General features: G+C 38.2%; 1 protein-coding gene across 5 annotated transcripts in view; it reads left to right on the top strand.

The window, feature by feature from the left end:
• The window catches only part of ppp1r9alb (protein phosphatase 1 regulatory subunit 9A-like B), a 44820-nt gene that overhangs the window by 12787 nt on the left and 12554 nt on the right, over positions 1-19479 (top strand). For 4 of the 5 annotated variants that reach the window (XM_017721795.2, XM_017721798.2, XM_017721799.2 and 1 more), the window contains exons 3-11: positions 5506-5638; positions 6705-6825; positions 7235-7339; positions 8899-9172; positions 11335-11487; positions 15780-15833; positions 15923-16152; positions 17938-18034; positions 18565-18697. In XM_017721795.2, coding sequence (XP_017577284.2) covers positions 5506-5638; positions 6705-6825; positions 7235-7339; positions 8899-9172; positions 11335-11487; positions 15780-15833; positions 15923-16152; positions 17938-18034; positions 18565-18697 — 1300 coding nt within the window. The remainder of the gene's footprint in view (positions 1-5505; positions 5639-6704; positions 6826-7234; positions 7340-8898; positions 9173-11334; positions 11488-15779; positions 15834-15922; positions 16153-17937; positions 18035-18564; positions 18698-19479) is intronic. The other variant, XM_017721797.2, reaches the window with a different exon arrangement.

Raw genomic sequence — 19479 nt, 5'->3', positions numbered from 1 at the left:
AGCCCCTCTGTCCATGCCTGTGTGTGTGGCTAGTGACACAGGGCCTGAATGTTAGTCTGTCTGTGTCCTGAGGGAGTGATTTAGAGTGGAATTGGCAATGCAAATCCACTACAGTAGGCATGTGAGTATGTTAAGTGTGTCAGCTGTGCAGAACAAAGTCTGCCATTTTTCTTGTCCAAGTCTAGCTTTGAATTCCAGACGGCAGTGTTGCTCAAGCCTGATGACAGGTGTGTGTGAAAACGTGTTTGTGTGTCAAAGCCTTTTTGCTATTGTTAAAGGGCAGTTTCAGTATTTTTTTTCAAAATGTCTGCGTAATTCAATCGTTGAGGTGTAAGCAAAGTCATTCCAGATGGTTTGATGTGAAATGGTTCATTTGCAGAGGAACTTACAGACTCTGGTTTCTTCACATTGCTGGTGAAGGGAACTAGGGATTGCAGTGTTGATAACAACACAAATATGGTCATTTTATTTACTGTCCAGTACCACCAGTGAACCTACACATAACGTCTGAATTTTTATACGCAAGGTTAAAGATGGTGAAAAGTCTTCTTTTGACCCTTTCAGTCATGAATATATTTGAAAAATGAGATTTTAAGCCAAATCCCTAAAACTGGTTTCTCATGCATATGGTGTATTTAGAACCATTTCGTGGTGATTGGAACCAGACATCTGGTTCAGATACATGGCAGATACACGGCACAGTTAGGGATATAGTGATGAAGCGGAAATCTCCTTGCTTGTTTTGATGCAGTTAATAAGTAGGCGTGCCCTGTTTAGGTTCTTTCTCTAAATTCTGTTCTTCGGGCTTTGCACTTCTTGTTCCTCTCTGGACCTGGATCCTACATTAGCTGTCAGGTATTGGCACATGACAAGCTAGAGCATGGCTACGATTTCATTTGTTGAACCAGTTCTCATGAATGACTAGGCTGAGGCTTTCTTAAGATGAAAATCTTTAGTAGGAAACCTGTTCACCCAGTGCTCTCAACTACTGTTTATATACACAACATCTTGTTTTGATTAGCCTCACTGTCACCACTATTTACTCTCCAAGTCCTGTTATGTAAAATATTACCAACCTCATTTTTAATTGTTTATTAAGATATTCAAAAAGCAGCTGAAGGAGAATTTCTCCTAATTCTCTATGTCTGTGCATACTTAAATGGGTGCTCAATGCTGGTCCTGGAGCTCCTAGGGGCAATGTAGCATGTCCAATTGGCCTGACTGCATGTCTTTGGACTGTGGGAGGAAACCGGAAAACCCGGAGGAGACCCACGCAAAGACGGGGAGAACATGCAAACTCCACACAGAAAGGACCCCAGTCACCCGGCCAGGGAATCGAACCCAGGCCCTCCTCACTGTGAGGTGACAGCGCTACCCACCGTGCCACCATGCCATTGGGCACCCCTGATGTAGACAGTCATTCCAAGTGATTTGATTGAAATGTTTCATTTTAGAGAAACTACGAAGTCAGAATTGTTCCCAGTGGTGGTGATGGGAACCAGACATCTTAAGAGTTTAATGTCTCTAAAAGATCCCTCAGTAGCTGAGAGCTATTACAGGAAATCATGAATATTCTGTCAGACATTGTTTGATAGTTTTGCGTGAAACTTAAATGTCTACATTTTTTCCTCTACATTTTCCCAGTTTTTCTGCTGTTTTACTGTTTATCAACATTACATATAAACAATTTTAACACACATTTAAGTTCACTGTCCATTTAACATAGTAAATAAAATGTTGTAGACCTGATGACCCCTGGTTCCTATAACCACCACTGTAAAGATATCTGGGTCAGGAAGTTTCTTTACAGTGATTGTCAAACTACTCTGAACAACTCTACATATCTCAGTGAGTGGATGTTGCAGATATTTTGAAAAATTGGTAGAAATACCCCTTAAAATAGCTAAACACACACACACACACACACCCACAGTGTCTCTCGGTTGCTGTAGTGAGAAGTTGAGATGTTTGGCGCTAGCAGGAGGGGCTGAAACAGGCTGCTTTCTGTGCGTGTAAGGGGGGATTTCACTCTTGACTAGTTCCACCTCGAGCCGTATTAGAATGTGGAGCCCTGGAAGCTCCGTCAAAAAACCCTGGAATTGTAATGTGGAGTCTGGTGTGTGACCTGATTAGCATGATTAGTGTGTTAATTCCTGTAGTTTTTCCACTCTCTCCATGTCACTCACTCAGAGCACACAGTGTTCAGAATTTATTACTTGATAATCGCTAAAAATAAACTCTCCTGTGTAGATTCACAGTGAGAGACGAAGATGAAGAAAGAGACTCCAAGACATTTTTCAAATTCTGTGTATTTCAGTGTTTTAGATGTAACCTCAGATAGAGGTCGGCAATATGACAATGATTTATTGTTATTGTGATAAATAATGTTGCAATACACTTTTCTGAGCATATCATTGACACCGGCAGTACCTAAAGAATGCGGTTTAACGTTTCCTTATAGCAGAATTAGTTTAACTAAATTCAGTGTAACAGTTTGTAATAAAATCACTGCTAGTTTAGGTTGTATAATAATAATAATAATAATAATAATAATAATAATAATAATAATAATAATAATAATAATAATGTTGTTGTTGTTATAGTTTTTTATATTGCATGACAGGTTCTATGTTATACCAATTATTTTAACTTATTACATTATTTTTATTTAAAAAAGCAAAATTAGATATCAGGATGGATATCATATATTGTTAAAATGTCTTGAAGTTTTGTGATATAATATTTTTGACATAACACCCCTAACCTCAGAATATTTCACAAGGGTGGTAATAAGAGCGAGGGGATGCCACGAACACAAGTCTAATCATTTTAACTGCTAATCAGAACGGTCAGTGAACGTACATGTATGTCCTGTGTTTTTATATGCGATGTTAATAACGGTAAAAAAACAAAAACGGAAAAATACGTTTTCTTAGGGACTGTTTTGCCTTATAACACCCTGTATGTACCCCTCTGCCATGTATGGATTTCAACCATACAATTTGGGCCAAATGGTCTTAAAACAATGTTCCCGGCATCAGGAAGCGTATTTACAACTTTGTGTGAGGGAGCTTTTAAAGACGTTAAATTCTTTGGACGTCCGGTTCCTATCACTATCACTGTGAACAGGTCTGACTCTTAAGTTTTCTAGAATTGAGCAGTTCTCGTCAAACCACTCCGATTGAAAGGGTTTACTTCTACTACCCATTGAATTGTGCTTGAATTTTGAAAAATCTGTGAAATCCCCCTTTAAGTTTGACTGGTAAAAAGAGCATTGTTCAGAGGTGTGCAGTTACTCCATGACAACGAGAGAGAGAGAGAGAGAGAGATTACGGTGGCCTGGTTGTGCCACTTTATAGTGGGGTGTTGTTGTCAGACTGACTGATTTCCAGCCAGTGTGTTTCTTTTGTTTAATTCTGCTAATGTGTGCTGCAGGCCAAGTCTGCTGCCTGCGTGAAGAACACAGTCTGACCTGCTTTTGTCTACTGAGCATACTCCAACCACTGCATACTTGGGCATAGCTAGGTTTGTGTGTATTCAAACTATTCACTTAATCACAGGGACGCAGGAAGGTCTTTGAGCTGCTGACATTTTGAGCAGCGTGTACAGTATTGTGCAGAAGTCTTGGGCACCTAAGCGCATTACTTAAAACCATCTTGGCAACAAGTGCTTGTTAAACCACAGTTTATCATTAGAACATGTGTAAAAGAATATAAATACAGTATTTTTTTCAGAGAAGTGCTGACATCTTGTGAGCTGGTTTGAAGACCCAAGATTTCTCTTTTATGCTTCCAGACATCGAATAGATTTCATCACAACAGATTAACTTAATAAAGTGCTGATTAAACAAACCAGGTGTTGAATGTCAACCACAAATGATGCTGAGCGTCCTCAAGGACAAATTTGGAAATTATTTAGCAAACGCGCTGCCAGACATAAAATTCCTACGTCGCATGTTAATATTCTATATCAGCTTTCTATCCCTGTGTACCTACATCTCATTTATCATCTACCTCAGACTAGCTGCACATACGGAATGTGTACAACGGCACATTTCATAGCTTTATTTCCTAACTTATTACTCTACAACTGTACATTGGAATAGTGCAATACTAGTGTATATTGTGTATATGTGTATATTCAGAGTCATTTTGTGTGTGTGTGTGTGTGTGTGTGTGTGTGTGTGTGTGTGTGTGTGTGTGTTTCTTTTTCTACTTAGATATTTATATATTTTTTTGTATTTAAATTCTGTATTTACGATCACCTAAGATTTCCGCTCACTTTCCATCTGTGTAAATGTGATGTGACAAACGTGATTTTATTTTAATATTTTGTATTTATTTTAATATTAGTGTTTTTCTGAGCAAATAAACAGTTCATTTAAATAGCCTTTTAAATGTAATCTTCTCAGGTGCCTAAAACATTTGTACAGTACTGTACACATCATACGCGGTAGGTACTAAAGTTTGAGCTCAAATAAACAACACTACAGCCCTCTAAAGGTGTTTTAAACTAGTCATACATATCCTACAGAGAGAGACACTACATGGCCAAAAGTATGTGTATAAGTATAAGTATGTTTCGCCCACATCCATTGCTAACAGGTGTATAAAATCAGGCACATAGCCATGCAACCTCCAAAGACGAGCACTGGCAGTGGAATGGGTCGTACTGAACAGCTCAGTGACTTTAAGCTTGGCCTTGTCATAGAAAAGCTGCAAGGGTTAACTTTTTCCTTTGGCCTGTCTCTTCCCAGAAGATTGGAGGTTGTTACAGCTGTGAAGGGAGGTCAACTCGATATAAATGGTCATGGTTTCAGAAGTGGATGTCCAGCAACCTCATATAGTGTTCATGGTCAAGTGTCCAAGTGGCCGTATACTGTATAAAGGTTGGAAAAACTGTATTGAAGAGCATGGACCATTATTATGTTGGTTGTTTTTTGTTTTTTTGAGCAAAGAAATATACAAGTGTACAAAGACTCTCGCTTGTTTGTTTGTGTCAGCACATGCCCCAAAGCGGCCAGTAGTCAGTGAGGAAAGAGATTTTCACCGCAATGAAAATACAGCATTAACTTGCAGTGCATGACTAGTGCAGATTTTGAAGTTATATAAATAAAATAAAAATACTAACTCTGCCCTGAAAAAAGCAGACATGGGTCTTTGCTGTGCTCATCTTCTATTTTTTTTTTTTTTAAGCAGTTGCAGTTAACATTCTCTAAATGCCATGGCCCCTCAGCAACCCCACATCACGCATCTCTGTCCAGTATTATTATAGTAATTCTAAAATGCAGCCGATGCACTGTTACAAAGATGATACAAAGGAATTGATTTGTCGTTGAACCACCAGTAGTTGGTTGCATTCTAAAATATGTGATAGAATAACCTGGTATTGTTTGTAATGTTCAACTTACTAAGGTGTATCACATTTGACTGTCATTATATTTGTGATGTGTGATGGGAATATGATTCAGATGAGTGTGTGTGTGTGTGTGTTCTCTGTCTGCAGGTGTTCTGTACGTACTCTAACGATGAGTATGATCGCAGGAATGAAGAGGTGGACCCTGTGTCTGCCTCGGCTGAGTATGAGCTGGAGAAGAGAGTGGAGAAGATGAACGTCTTCCCTGTGGAAATCCAGAAAGGTAATGTCTAAATGATTTGATCACAAAGGCCAGTTAAGGTGATGTACTAATGTGTGGCATGGTTAGTGTGTAGTGTATGTGTTCATGCACTGCTTGTAGTTGTTCCCTTTTTGTATCACAGCCAGGCGCTTTACAGAGCCACTGTGTCTTCTAGGCAGAGTGTTGATGGCACTTTTATCCTAATCTGAGCTACATGTAAGAGTCTGACTTTCCCAGCACCAGTTATGGATGGAGTGCATGGATGGAGTGCATGGATGGAGTGCATGGATGGAGTGCATGGATGGAGTGCATGGATGGAGTGCATGGATGATGAAGGAATTCCTGGATTAATGGTTTGGATAAATTTAGAAAATTCTGACAAAAGGATGGATGAGTGAATGAATGGGTGAATAAATAGATGGATTAATTAATTCATGGGTGAATGAATAGATAAATGAATTAATAGACAAGGGGATGAATGGAAGAGACAGTGAAGGTGCATTTGAATGAATGAATACATGAATGATGAATAGTTTAATGATGGATGAGTGGTTGAATGAATTATTAGAGAACTAACAGATGGATGAGTAGATTGATCATTGGATGGATGAATGGGTGAGCAAACCTACGAACGGACTGAATGAATGGACAGATGAATGGGTGAACAAATGTGTAGATGGATGGATGTGTGAATGAATGGTCTGATGAATTAATACATGGATTAGTGGATAATTGAATGGGTGGGTAAATGTGTGGATGAATGAATTAATGAATGGACGGATAAGTGGGTGAATTAATTAATAAGTGGCTGGATGGAATTATAGATTGATGGATGAATAGATGGATAAGCAGTTTAATGGATGAATGACTTGATGGATGAAAAGGCGAAGAATGGATGGCTGGATGACAGATGAGTATCCTGTGAGTTTTCCACTAGGCATTGGTTTATTGTATGCACTATATTTCCATCCTGCTGTATTTGTTGTCTTTAATTTAGAATGAATTTGTTTAGTGAACTCTTCTGTATGTATTTGTTTTGTTTGGGCCTCTAGAACATATTTGAGAGAACATATGCATGTTTGTACAGGACAAGAGGGGCTGGGGATCAGCATTATAGGAATGGGCGTTGGGGCTGACCAAGGCTTGGAAAAACTCGGCATCTTTGTCAAAACCATCACAGACAATGGAGCAGCCCAGCGTGATGGCCGGTACAAGCGCAACACTCAATTATTCCTTAAAGGAGTACTTTACTCAGTAATGCTGAAGCCACTAGTAATGAAATGAAGCTGGTGAAATTCCTAAAAAAGTTCTAAAGAAGGCCTGAGCCAAAAAATCTGTTTGAACAAGTTTTGTTTATTTTACTGTGGGCTTTGCTTTTAATCAACTCAAAGGCATGCTAGCTCAGTCTTACCAGCTTTCATTAAATTCTTTTTAATTCTGACCTACTTGTATTATTCAGCTTCATTGAAAACGTAAGGTCAGCTGTCTGGACACAGAATAAGGCCAGTCTAGGACCTAATTCCAGTTTACATGAGACAAAGACATAGAAGAGATGTTATGTGATAATGTAAAATAAGTAATGTATTGTCTTTTCTGCTTTGGTATACTGTTTTCCAGCATTAAGGTAAATGATCAGATAGTGGAGGTGGATGGAGTCAGTCTGGTTGGAGTCACTCAGGTGTTTGCTGCTACTGTACTGAAGAACACCAGAGGACTTGTGAAGTAGGAAAACGCACACACACACACACACACACACACACACACACACACACACACACACACAATCAGCTCAGTTCAAACATGTCAATTATTTACCCACATGGAATTCTGGGTGAGGTTTCTTTATTGTTATGAACTGAAATATTTCAGACAGTGAAATACAGAAGTCCACTATTAAGCAATAGCTTTCTAGTATAAACCCACTAACTCTAGTGTCCAGTCTTAGTGGTCATAGATCATAGGGTGTGTTTTTGTTTGCACAAAGATATTGCACACTGGTACTTGAGGATCAGTTAATGATTCACTCGTGCAGTGTCTGATTTTCAGGTAAAGGGCAGAGTTTCTCTTCAGCTATAACAACTGTCTGAGCTTGTGGAAGAGAACCAGTTCCACTCAGCCTGTGTATATTTTATAGCGTAACACACCTAATGTTATATGTGTATTGTAGAAAATAAATAATAATAAAAACCACTCATATACAGTACTGTGCGAAAGTATTCATTCATTCATTCATTCATTAAGTACATGCCGTTTATTTTTCAGTAGATATTTTTGAGGAGATTGGATGCAAGATAATTTACCTACATAAGGAAGAGGAACATTAAATAGGGAAAAATGGAGTTAACTGGAAGTCAAAGAATGACTTAAAAAAAAAAGACTTAAAATGACTTACAGAGGCTTCTAATAACTGTGCAAGACCTGGTAGACCACCAAAACTGGAAAGGGATATCAGATAAACAGTCACCTTTGAGGGAGAGAGATATTAAAGCTACACTCTTGATTCTGATGTCAAAAAATCCACAGATGTTTCTGTCCATCTTTCCACTGTGAGAAGACACTCGGCACTGAGTCTGAAAGGTTGTGTGCCTGTTAGAAAGCTGTAACTGAGGAACAGAAATAGACAAAAAAGAACATTTACCAATCAAACAAAGAAGCTGCTGGTGTTTCTCAGAACAATGGACTGACCACCCCAGAGTCCAGACCTCAACATCACTGAATGTGTTTGGGATTATTTGGTTCATGAGAAGCAAAAAATGCAACCAGCTTCTGAGACTGAAATAAGTGGAAGCTGTGATAAAAGCACTAAATATTAAAAATACTGATATTCTCTTTAGCTGTTGAGGCTTCAATGTATTTTTCTGTTAAATACATGTTTTTTGTTTTTTTCCCTGATGCCAAAATGTGAATAGCTTAAGCTTAGAGGTGTTTTTTTTTTTTCCTCCAGTTTTCTCCTCAATTTACTCATATTTAGTTCCTAAATAATTAGTTCTTAATAAATAATTAGTTCTTCGCATCTTTTTGAACTGCAGATTGGAGGAAAGTGCCCACTACCAGTTCTGTTATGTCAGCTTATGGTTGCTGTGAAGTGACAGCCACATGCCTGTTAATGTACAGTCTAAAGTAGTTTAGTGTAAATTAGTCATGTAAAAATGATTTCAATTCAGACAATTACTAGTACATAAAGCCAAACACAAGGAAAATGCAGAATAAGAGTCAGTATGTCTATATGAGGGTCTAAAAGTTTCTTAATGACCCTAACCGCCCATCATGTCTAAACTCAGGTTTCTGATTGGCCGGGAAAAGCCAGGGGTGGAGAGCGAAGTGGCTCGACTGATCAGTGAAACTCTGGAGCAAGAAAAGAGCCCTCAAAAACAGGCCGACCAAGAAGAAGATGTACCTCAGAATGAGGAAGAAGAGCATGAAGAGAAGACCCTCCAGCCTCAGGATGCTCAGGCTGAAGAGCAGATGCAACAGCACACTCATAGAGAACAGTTGGAGCAGGAGGAACATCAACAGCTACTGTCTGGAGAAACTAACAAGAGCACTGTGAAAGAGGTGAGAGGAAAAGGTGGAATAGAGAAAGTATTCAGGGCCTGTTCATACTTTGTATTAACATCTGTCTCATGTGATCTGATCATAAATGGACAGTGAGACGTGTAACGGATTATACCTGGTGTTTTAATATGTCTGGAATGTGTCTCTGGGGACCGCGTATGATCGGGTTCTGTGACTGGTGGAAGAGTACTGCACACATTTACTACATCAGACTCTTTGCTGCGTATGTTGACGGACAAAAATGTCCCATGAGGATTTGTTCGTGTACATGTAATGTTTGAAGTTCATGGATTGCTAACACAGCTTATAAACAAATGTGAGATGATGAAAAAGAAACCCCTGCTTTCGTCTTTGCTGTGATGGTGCAGTTGATTAGGTGATCCTTTGTTGCCACATGCAGAGTAACCAATCACATGCAGTTGTTTTGTGTGATGTACACAGGCAAGGGATTTTCAAAAAGATGAACACACAGGAAACAGAGTGGCATCCCTGCTGGTATTTCTCATTAAAGCTTCACGAAAAATGTACCGTTTTATTTTAAACATGAACTGCTGTTAGAAGTTTTCTTTTTTTTCTTCTATTCCATTTTTTGTGTAGTAGTGTTGGTTATAGGAATGAAATGCCAGTAGTAACAAGGTTGGAGAGCACAGTCTGGGGACCTTGCCCCTGCCCCATGTCTACAATTGGTCACTTTGACGCATCGTAGTTCATTTGCATAGAGTTGAGAATTTCAGCTTGACTTGTCGCTTGTTGCTTGTCGTTGTGTCACTTGCCACTTGTTGCTAAATCATGGCTGCAACTCTGGTAATCCAGTAGGAAATTACTGGATGCCCACTACTGTGATTGTGTGGTTTCTCAGGATTAGGTTCAAAATGTTTCTATACCGATACTGATACTGATATCTTGACTTTAATACTTGTTTCTAAGTGGTACTTTTTATACCTACTTTTAAATGCCACACCAGAAGAGGGTTTGGCTAAAAGTGAAATTGATGAAATTGGGTGTATCTACTGACCACAGCAGACTGCAGACTTATCAAGAAAACCTGGTGGAAAAAGATAATTTCAGTAATTTTCTAAAAGTTATGCACAATTCAATCTTTGAGTAATTCAGAGTTGTTTGATGTAAAATGATTAATTGAGCCCTTGCAATTTGACACTTTCTGTAAAAATCTTATAAAATACTATAGCATTATTTGATTCCCTGTGTTTAAAACAAAGGTGTCCCTAACACACAAATAAAGCATTTTAATGGCTTTTTAATGCAAAAGGTTATAAACAAAATAACAGAATTTAAAAAAATGGATTGTTATGTTAATTAGGTGGATGGATAGATGGTGGATGGTTAATGTGTTTTTTTTTTTTTATTATTATTGGAGGGGTTCAGTTTTAGAGAAACTTCCTGATTCAGATTTCTTTAACATGGAGGTGATGGGAACCAGAGGTCCCAATGCAATGCAAATATAGCCTTTTTACTTCTTGTCAAAACACCTGTGTCTTTATGTGAAGTGTTAATATTACCAGAGTTAAAATAATGGAAAATCTGAAAAAAAATGTTGAAGTTGAATGGATATGATGTAGATTTTAGAGGAGAGTCTGAACCATTTAATTAATTAACCATTTAATTATACAGAAATGAAGAAAAAGGAAGGTAAAAGTTGAAATCCCCTTTAATGACATCATTACACCATGTAATTTAGCCATCCAGTCGGTGGTCTAGAGGTGGAAAAGCTTCCTTATTGGCTCACCAATGCTGATAAAACTGACTACTGAGATATTGAAATTCGGAATGCTTGTAGTACTGAAGTAATACGGTCGAAGCCTTAAAAGTATTAAATTTCAGTACCAGCCCTACTCAGGACTGCTTTGTGAATACCAGTCCATATTTGCGAGTGTTAAATGGGGTGAGGCCGTTCCATTTTTAAACATCCTGCGCTCCACACTTCCGTCAGCAAGTGAGCGCTTGTGCTGCATGTGTTAAGTTCAGGAGGGAACGTCAGCGAAAAGACCAGAGAAAGAGAAGTAGAGTTGGAGAAGAGAGGTAGTACAATGAAATATGGATTTTCATGGTGAATGTGTTCAATGATGGATTAGTCAGTCAGGTTTGATCTGTAAATGATTGTCTGATTTGTCCTCTGTTACCTCCCTGGGGCTGTAATACAGGATATTACAACACGGACAGAAGAGAAGGAGCAGGAGAAAGAGGAGGATATGACCTTTGATCTGACCCAGGAGGTGTTTGAGCACCTGAAAAATCAAGGCATCGTCCTTCCGGAGGACGTGAATCATACCGAGCTGGACCAAAGATTTAAAGAGGTATGACTCAGAAATGGTTTTGGCAAAATGCTTTTGTTTTTGTTATTGTTATTGTCTTTAAGGGGAATTCCACCATTTTTTCCAAACACTTCTCCATGATTTTCTGTGATTGTGGAGATAACAAATGACCATTCAGAGCAGTTAACAAAGTAATACAATATCCATTTTATTTACTATTCAAAATAACCAGTGAACCTGCAGCTGTCTGAGTTTTTATATGAATGGGATAATGGAATGGAAGGTTTGATTTTTGTACAGTTTACGATGCATGCACCTCCTTATGATTTTAAAAATGCCCCGACTGCTCGGCTGTACTGGTATAGATCCTTTTACATCAGTGATTCTCAAACCGATCCGCAGGGACTTCCAAATGGTCCACATTTTTGCTCTATCCCTTTGAATTGATAATTGGGATGGATCAAATATGTAGGCCGTCTGGGGTTCCCTGAGGACAAGTGTGACAACCACAAATGTAAAAGGTTCTCTAGTAGTTTTCCTACAGCTGAGCAGTTAGCTTTTGGAGTTTTTCTTTCTTTCTTTTCTTTCTTTTCTTTCTTTCTTTCTTTCTTTCTTTCTTTCTTTCTTTCTTTCTTTTTTCTTATGTCTGTTTTCTTTTTCTTTCTTTCTTTCTTTTTCTTTCTTTCTTTCTTTCTTTCTTTCTTTCTTTCTTTCTTTCTTTCTTTCTTTTTCATTATGTCTGTTCTCTCTTTCTTTCTTTTTCATTATGTCTGTTTTCTTTTTCTTTCTTTCTTTTTCTTTCTTTCTTTCTTTCTTTCTTTCTTTCTTTCTTTCTTTCTTTTTCATTATGTCTGTTCTCTCTTTCTTTCTTTTTCATTATGTCTGTTTTCTTTTTCTTTCTTTCTTTCTTTTTCATTCTTTCTTTCTTTCTTTCTTTCTTTCTTTTTCATTATGTCTGTTCTCTCTTTCTTTCTTTTTCATTATGTCTGTTTTCTTTTTCTTTCTTTCTTTCTTTTTCATTCTTTCTTTCTTTCTTTCTTTCTTTCTTTTTCATTATGTCTGTTCTCTCTTTCTTTCTTTTTCATTATGTCTGTTTTCTTTTTCTTTCTTTCTTTCTTTTTCATTATGTCTGTTTTCTTTTTCTTTCTTTCTTTCTTTTTCATTATGTCTGTTCTCTCTTTCTTTCTTTTTCATTATGTCTGTTTTCTTTTTCTTTCTTTCTTTCTTTTTCATTATGTCTGTTTTCTTTTTCTTTCTTTCTTTCTTTTTCATTATGTCTGTTCTCTCTTTCTTTCTTTTTCATTATGTCTGTTTTCTTTTTCTTTCTTTCTTTTTCATTATGTCTGTTTTCTTTTTCTTTCTTTCTTTCTTTTTCATTATGTCTGTTCTCTCTTTCTTTCTTTTTCATTATGTCTGTTTTCTTTTTCTTTCTTTCTTTCTTTTTCATTATGTCTGTTTTCTTTTTCTTTCTTTCTTTCTTTTTCATTATGTCTGTTTTCTTTTTCTTTCTTTCTTTCTTTTTCATTATGTCTGTTTTCTTTCTTTCTTTCTTTCTTTCTTTCTTTCTTTTCTTTCTTTTCTTTCTTTTCTTTCTTTTCTTTCTTTCTTTCTTTCTTTCTTTCTTTTGGTGTGTTTATTCATTTTATTATTATTGTTGTTGGTTGCTATAAATTGAAATGGTGTTTGTATAAATTCAGAAAAAAAGCCGCGTCAGTCACGACTGCATATGTGGACATATTTCTACATCATGCTCTATTTATATAAAGTTAGGTTAGTTCATCATTTATGTTGAATAGACACTCCAAAATTTTACGCTGCTGCACTGACGTTGAACCGTGTGCTGCACTGGGTGACACAAAGTGACCGCTGGGCCCTGATTGGTGCTCTTGCTTTGCGCTTCTTTCATTTTGACATGTTACGTTTTTATACACACAGAAACCAAAAGGAACGACAGGTTTCTCAAAATGTAGTGGAGGAAAAGAATAAGATATTTGACTTTAAAAGTAAAAAGTCACCCAAAATGGAAAAACTTCAGTAAAGTACAGAAACACTAAAAACTACTTAAGTACAGTAACGAATTACATTTACTGTCCACCGCTGAAGTAAACACATTAACCTGTGAACATGTCTGAGAGTACAGTCCCCTTTTTTTTTCAAGTTTACGTAATCAGCTAAGACGCATTTGATGTTTGTGTGTTTTTCATTTTGCAGCAGAGTCTATCAAGTAGTGGACATTTAACATCTCAACATCTGCAGAGTTGTTCAGTTATCTTTAAATATACCTGCTTATGTCATTTCTGATGCTGTATGACATCATGTGGTCTACAGCCAATTTAAGTACTTGAGTATTCGGTCGTCATGGTGGTGTTTGTTTCCTTGTTTAGTATTCAGAAACCTAATCTTTGATGAACATGACTCCACAGGTACGCTCTTCTGGATTCCTGACAGTATTTAGAGTTGGAAGCTCATTTATCACCATTTTAAGCAAAACATTTGGTCATAAAACTAGGGGAAAACAGCAGTTATTTAACAACACGTGATTTTAGGCTATAAAAAAGGTCTACCCATGTAATGTTTGCAAAAAGCTGAATGCAGCTCTCTCCTTTACACTTTTGCAGTGTCATACGTCTTCTATCATAAAAGGGGATGTGCAAATGTATAAAAGGATTAAATAAAATGTATAAAATAAAAAAGCTGTAAATGAACAAACAAATCAAATCAAATCAAATTTATTTGTATAGCGCTTTTTACAACGGATGTTATCACAAAGCAGCTTTACAGGATTTCAGAAAAGACAAAGTTTCCACAGGACTGAAAGAATGTACAGAATGTTCAGAAACCCCCCAGTGGGCAAGCCAGGGGCAACAGTGGCAAGGAAAAACTCCCTCAGAACTGAGGAAGAAACCTTGGGAGGAACCAGGCTCACCAGGGGGGACCCATCCTCCTCTGGTCAAACTACCTACAAGTGATTATACTACTAATATTAACAGCAGTAATATTGATATTAGGAATATCTAGGAGTCTATGAGAACATCAGGGTAGGGTGGGCAGCTCATCCAAGGTGGATGGTGGTAGGCGTGGGCAGCTGGTCTGAAGTGGGTAGCAGGGGGGCTCGGCAGTCAGTCGTCCTTCAGTGTCCAGCCGGACATGTGGGCAGTTGTATACTCGGAAAAAAAAGCAGGTAAATGGGATTAGTTTTGTTCTATCCGTTTGTACATAAACAGGGAATGTAAACATTTACAGAGTGTGGCTAACGACTCCGGCAGATCTGACTATGACAGCTTAACTAAAAGGAGAGAACCGGAAGGACACACAGACACGGCAGCACTCTGAAACAGTTCGGCATCCCTCCACTCCACCGTCCACAAACTTGAGTGACCGCGTGCGAGCAGCGGGACGACAGCACCAGCGTCTCAGTTTACTATAATTCCCTGTGTCCATGGACCCCTGGATCTGCTGCCTTTATCTAGGGGGGAACATTACCTACCAAAAGCTAAACTGAACAAGTGAGTTTTCAGCCTAGTCTTAAAGATTGAGACTGTGTCTGAGTCCCGAACAGTTTCTGGAAGATCATTCCAGAGTTTGGGGGCTTTATAAGAAAAAGCTCTTCCCCCAGCTGAAACCTTCTGAATTCTAGGAACTATTAATAAGCCAGCGCTCTGGGATCTGAGTGGTCATGATGGCTCATAATGAGAAATAAGGTCTTGCAGGTATTCAGGAGCAAGACCATGTAGGGCTTTATAAGTCAGTAAAAGCATTTTATAATCAATACGGAATTTAATAGGTAGCCAATGAAGTGATGATAGCGCTGGACTAATATGCTCAAATTTTCTAGTTGTAGTGAGGACCCTGGCTGCGGCGTTTTGGACTAGTTGGAGTTTGTTTAAATTCCTGCTCGTGCATCCTGACAGTAGTGCGTTACAGTAGTCTAGCCTAGAAGTAATAAAGGCGTGTACTAGTGTTTCTGCATCACGCAGGGACAGGGCATTTCTGATCTTGGCGATGTTGCGAAGATGTAGAAAAGCTGTCCTAGTGATGCTGCCTATGTGTTGATCGAATGATAAATCTGAATCTATTATAACGCCGAGATTTTTTGCTGCTGAGCCAGGTGTGGCTGGAAAGTCGGCGAGATTTAAGATCAAACACTATGTTTAATGAACTAATACTTAATTGTAATATGCTGTTGTTTTTAGAGTGGTATTAACGAGTATTCAGGTACTCGTTCTGAAACACCAAGGACTAATCGAAGCTTGTATCATGCTGTTCGGGCCAACTCTGTTGTCTGTAACGATGAACAAAAGTATAGATTTAACCTTGAGGTTTCTGTCTTACAGCTACAAATGAAGCACAATGCGACTATATCTGAGGTGAAGCTGATGAAGGAAAAGGTAGACTCCAAAACCTCCCCATGTTTACGGTCATGATCACTGTTAGTGTGTGCAAGATCAAGACGATGCATCTGTCTGTGTTTTCTAAGCTGCGAGTGTGTGAGGCGGACCGTTTGGCCTGGGAGGCTCGAGGAGCCGCTCTGGAGAAGAGTGTGGACGAAAGCAGAGACAGAGTGGAAAAGCTGGAGAAGTACTGGCTGGACGCTCAGGCACTCTGCAAGGCCATCAACCAACGGCTGAATGAAGCTCAGAGCCAGCACGAGGCGCTACAGGTCAAATACGACAAGACTAATGCGCTACTGCAGGAACACAAGCAGAGGTAGGACCACTGAGGGCTTCACGCTGTTACATAGTGAGTGTAATGGCACTGGAAGTGGGCAAGACTCAATCCAGTTGATTGATTATGCTGTTGGTTATGAAATAATGTCTTCATTAATGTTTACATCAAGAAGCAAGTATTTTACTTAGATTTTTCCAGTCTGAGTGATAGACCCTATAAAGCCCCCAGGTAGGGGTGGGCAAGTTGGCAAAAATTCAGAATAACAGGAATTAAGGTAATTTTCACAGTACATAAAAAATATATGCTTTTTTATGACATCTGACAAATTTGAACAGATTCATTCAAAGTACTATAAATACAATGATTTTACACACTTTACTGCACTAAATCTATTAAAAAAACTAAAAAAAAGTGCTTTATAACTAAACATGCAGTTGAAGGAAGTACTGACGTTATACAGGATATGCTTAGAATAAGCATAATCATATTGTGTCATGTTGTGACATAATTTATCCTGATAAATATTATGTTGCCTGGTCCTACTACAAGTGTTTTAATGCAAGTGTAGTGAAGTATAAACACAGAATTATTTTTGTACAGTGAATTCACAAATTGTTTTACATTCTATTTACTTTTTTTTTTTTTTTTTTTTTTTTTTTTAGTACTGCAGTTGTGATTGACTCTTTACAGTTCTCACAGGGACAAAACAGTTGTGCTAATAGCTCTTTAAACCAGTGCTAAATACTGTTTGTACTGCCAAGTCTGAAAGAAAGTCCAAAAAGATCTACATTTGATGATTAGAGCTTGAGGAATGCCACATTTTCTTATGTCGGCAGACTTCCAGAAGAAGGGGGAGCTCTTTCTAGTATTACTCATAGATCTTTTATTACCAATTGTTGAACATCATGTTTCAATGAAACAACACAGATTAGTATTGCAGTTTGACTTTGTTTCTTTAAGGACCTGGACATTTTGTGAGTAATTTAGACACTAGAACTCTACAGTTCAGACGCTGTTCATTCGGCACAACCCAGCTTGCCTCTGTCACATGTCATATACACTGCTATATCAATAATCAGATCCATTCTGTTCTTGTGATCTGAATCTGCTGCCGTATGCTGCAGTAATTGCAGTGCGTCTGTTGTTTTACCACACCATGATAGAAGAAATTGCTTCTTATTCAGAATAAAAACTGCATATGCAAAGCAGAGAGGTGTTTTTTTTTTTTTTTTTTTCTTTCTTTCTCTCCCCCTCAGCTCATCAGCGAGGTATGAACAATCAGGTAGGAGTGGCTGAAAATATCACCATCCAGTCAAGACCAGTCTTAAATAAATATCGCAGTACTGTCCTGCTCTAAAACCAGAGCAAACGTGTTGCACATCATCCTGCTATTAAGATTAGTCTATTAATCAAAAAAATCACATTTCCCATTGTAGAACTAAATGCTAATTGCTGCCCACTTGGAAATGCATGGTTGTTGTGTAATGCACACAGGTGGTTTATTCACATTCATTCATTGTTGTCATGTTTTGTGTTTTTTAGCTTTATCCTTTCATCGGTTGTAAAATCCTGATGTGATGAATAATATTTTTGAAATTTGTCTGGCAGAACTGTGAAAAATCACAGTGGTCTGCAGCTCTAAAGCCCTTCCCTCACCCCTATGCTTACTATTAAACTGCTTATTCTCATTTTACCTCATATGCTCTTTGATCCAAAGAGGCCTGTGGGTAATGTAAATCTAAAACAGAGTGCAAGGTTTGAATAATTGATTGGAATTGAGTGGTGGATTTGAGAGTGCTGTATTTAACAATGCTCTCTTTTTAGGGAGGCAGAGTTTGCGAAGAGAGAGGAGGATTTGAAGAGACGACTGGAGGAGAGGGAGAGAGATTACAGGAAGAGTGTGAGGAAGCTACAGGAACAGGTAAATCTGGGATTACAGTGTGGAGATGGTAAGCTGAAGTGTTGGGGATAATGCTGATGGATAATCATGAACCGCAGTTGTGGTACAGAGTTACAGGGACAAATTGGGACATTTCATATGAGAATACTCACTTGACAGTGTAATTTGGGGTAAATGCTATAGGCTTAGTCTTTAACCTGCTCCTTTTCACTTGTAACAGCAATCAAAAATGATTTCACTGCAGAATATTAACCCCTTCCTGCAGGCTTCTTAGTGGCCAATTAACTGGTAGAATGGCAGTCAACTTGTTACATATTTGATTAAAATAATCAAATAAAATGGTTTAGTTCAAATTGAATTAAAATGCAGTTAAGATACTTTCAAAAATCAGATTTATTTTAAAAATATTAAAATTCAAGGTTGAACTAAGGGACCACCAATAACAATGTAATGATTTGAGGTTGTTTGTCTCTTGTATTTTGTGGAGCCTGAGAAGGAATTTGCACTGAACTTGCTCTTAAATGACTTTGCCTCTGTCTGTGTCTTCTCAGATTGCTTGTCTAGAGGGTCGAGCAAGTTTAGGCCACCCCGAGGACTCCTGCAGCCCTGCAGGAGAAAGCCAGCACAGTAGCCCCTCAGGATCCTCAGACAGGAACGGTCAGACTTCAGATGACCATCACGATGGTACCATTATCAAGCGCCTGTTACACTGTCTTGTCCAAAGATTCATCTGAAAGTCCTGTGAATGCTGTTTTGATGATGGACTGCACTGTCTTTTATAACTGTGGGGCCTTGCTGCTCGGCATGGTTTGGCTTCATTCACATTGCGCAGTTCCTGTTTGTTGGTCAGATGAGATCTTGCTCTCAGTATTTTTATTCAGTTCTGAAGTGTGTACATTTTATTATCAAGTTAAACAAACATTCTAGTATAAAACTAGTATTTCACATGCTGTTACATAGTGCAGAATTATATTCCTCTGTCTCATCAGGTCATTCATCATTCATTATTCATCAGTGTTTTGTACAATAGCCGGCATGCATGCTGCAAGTACAGCCATTGGGAATCCCTGTGGTGTCCTCCAATCCCACTGCTATTTAGCAGCTACAAGAAGATATTCATCTTCCTATCTGTATTGTTGGCTCTACTCTTTTACCTCTTTATTGCTAAATTGCTATTACAATTATGCAAAAACAAACAAACAAACAAAAAAAACAAATGTGTGCCACTTTGCCCTGTAATATGTAGCTTTAGAGCTCTTAATGTCCCAGTATTGTTCTAGATTGTGACTGCATCACATTTCTTCCTATGGCATGAGCTACAGCATGAGCACTGAAAGGAGGTGGAGATTCTGATGTGCTTTTTTAGCCATTTAGAAAGAGTCTTTATTCTTTACAGTGCTGAGAAGCACAACTGATCCAGAGAGCTTTGTGGTTGTGCTGAAAGTAATGACTCATTTGATGTTGGA

Source organism: Pygocentrus nattereri, chromosome 12 (genome assembly GCF_015220715.1).
Source record: "Pygocentrus nattereri isolate fPygNat1 chromosome 12, fPygNat1.pri, whole genome shotgun sequence".
NCBI lineage: Eukaryota > Metazoa > Chordata > Actinopteri > Characiformes > Serrasalmidae > Pygocentrus > Pygocentrus nattereri.
The sequence above is the reverse complement of the archived record's forward strand: the minus strand, read 5'-3'. Positions and strand labels throughout refer to the sequence as shown.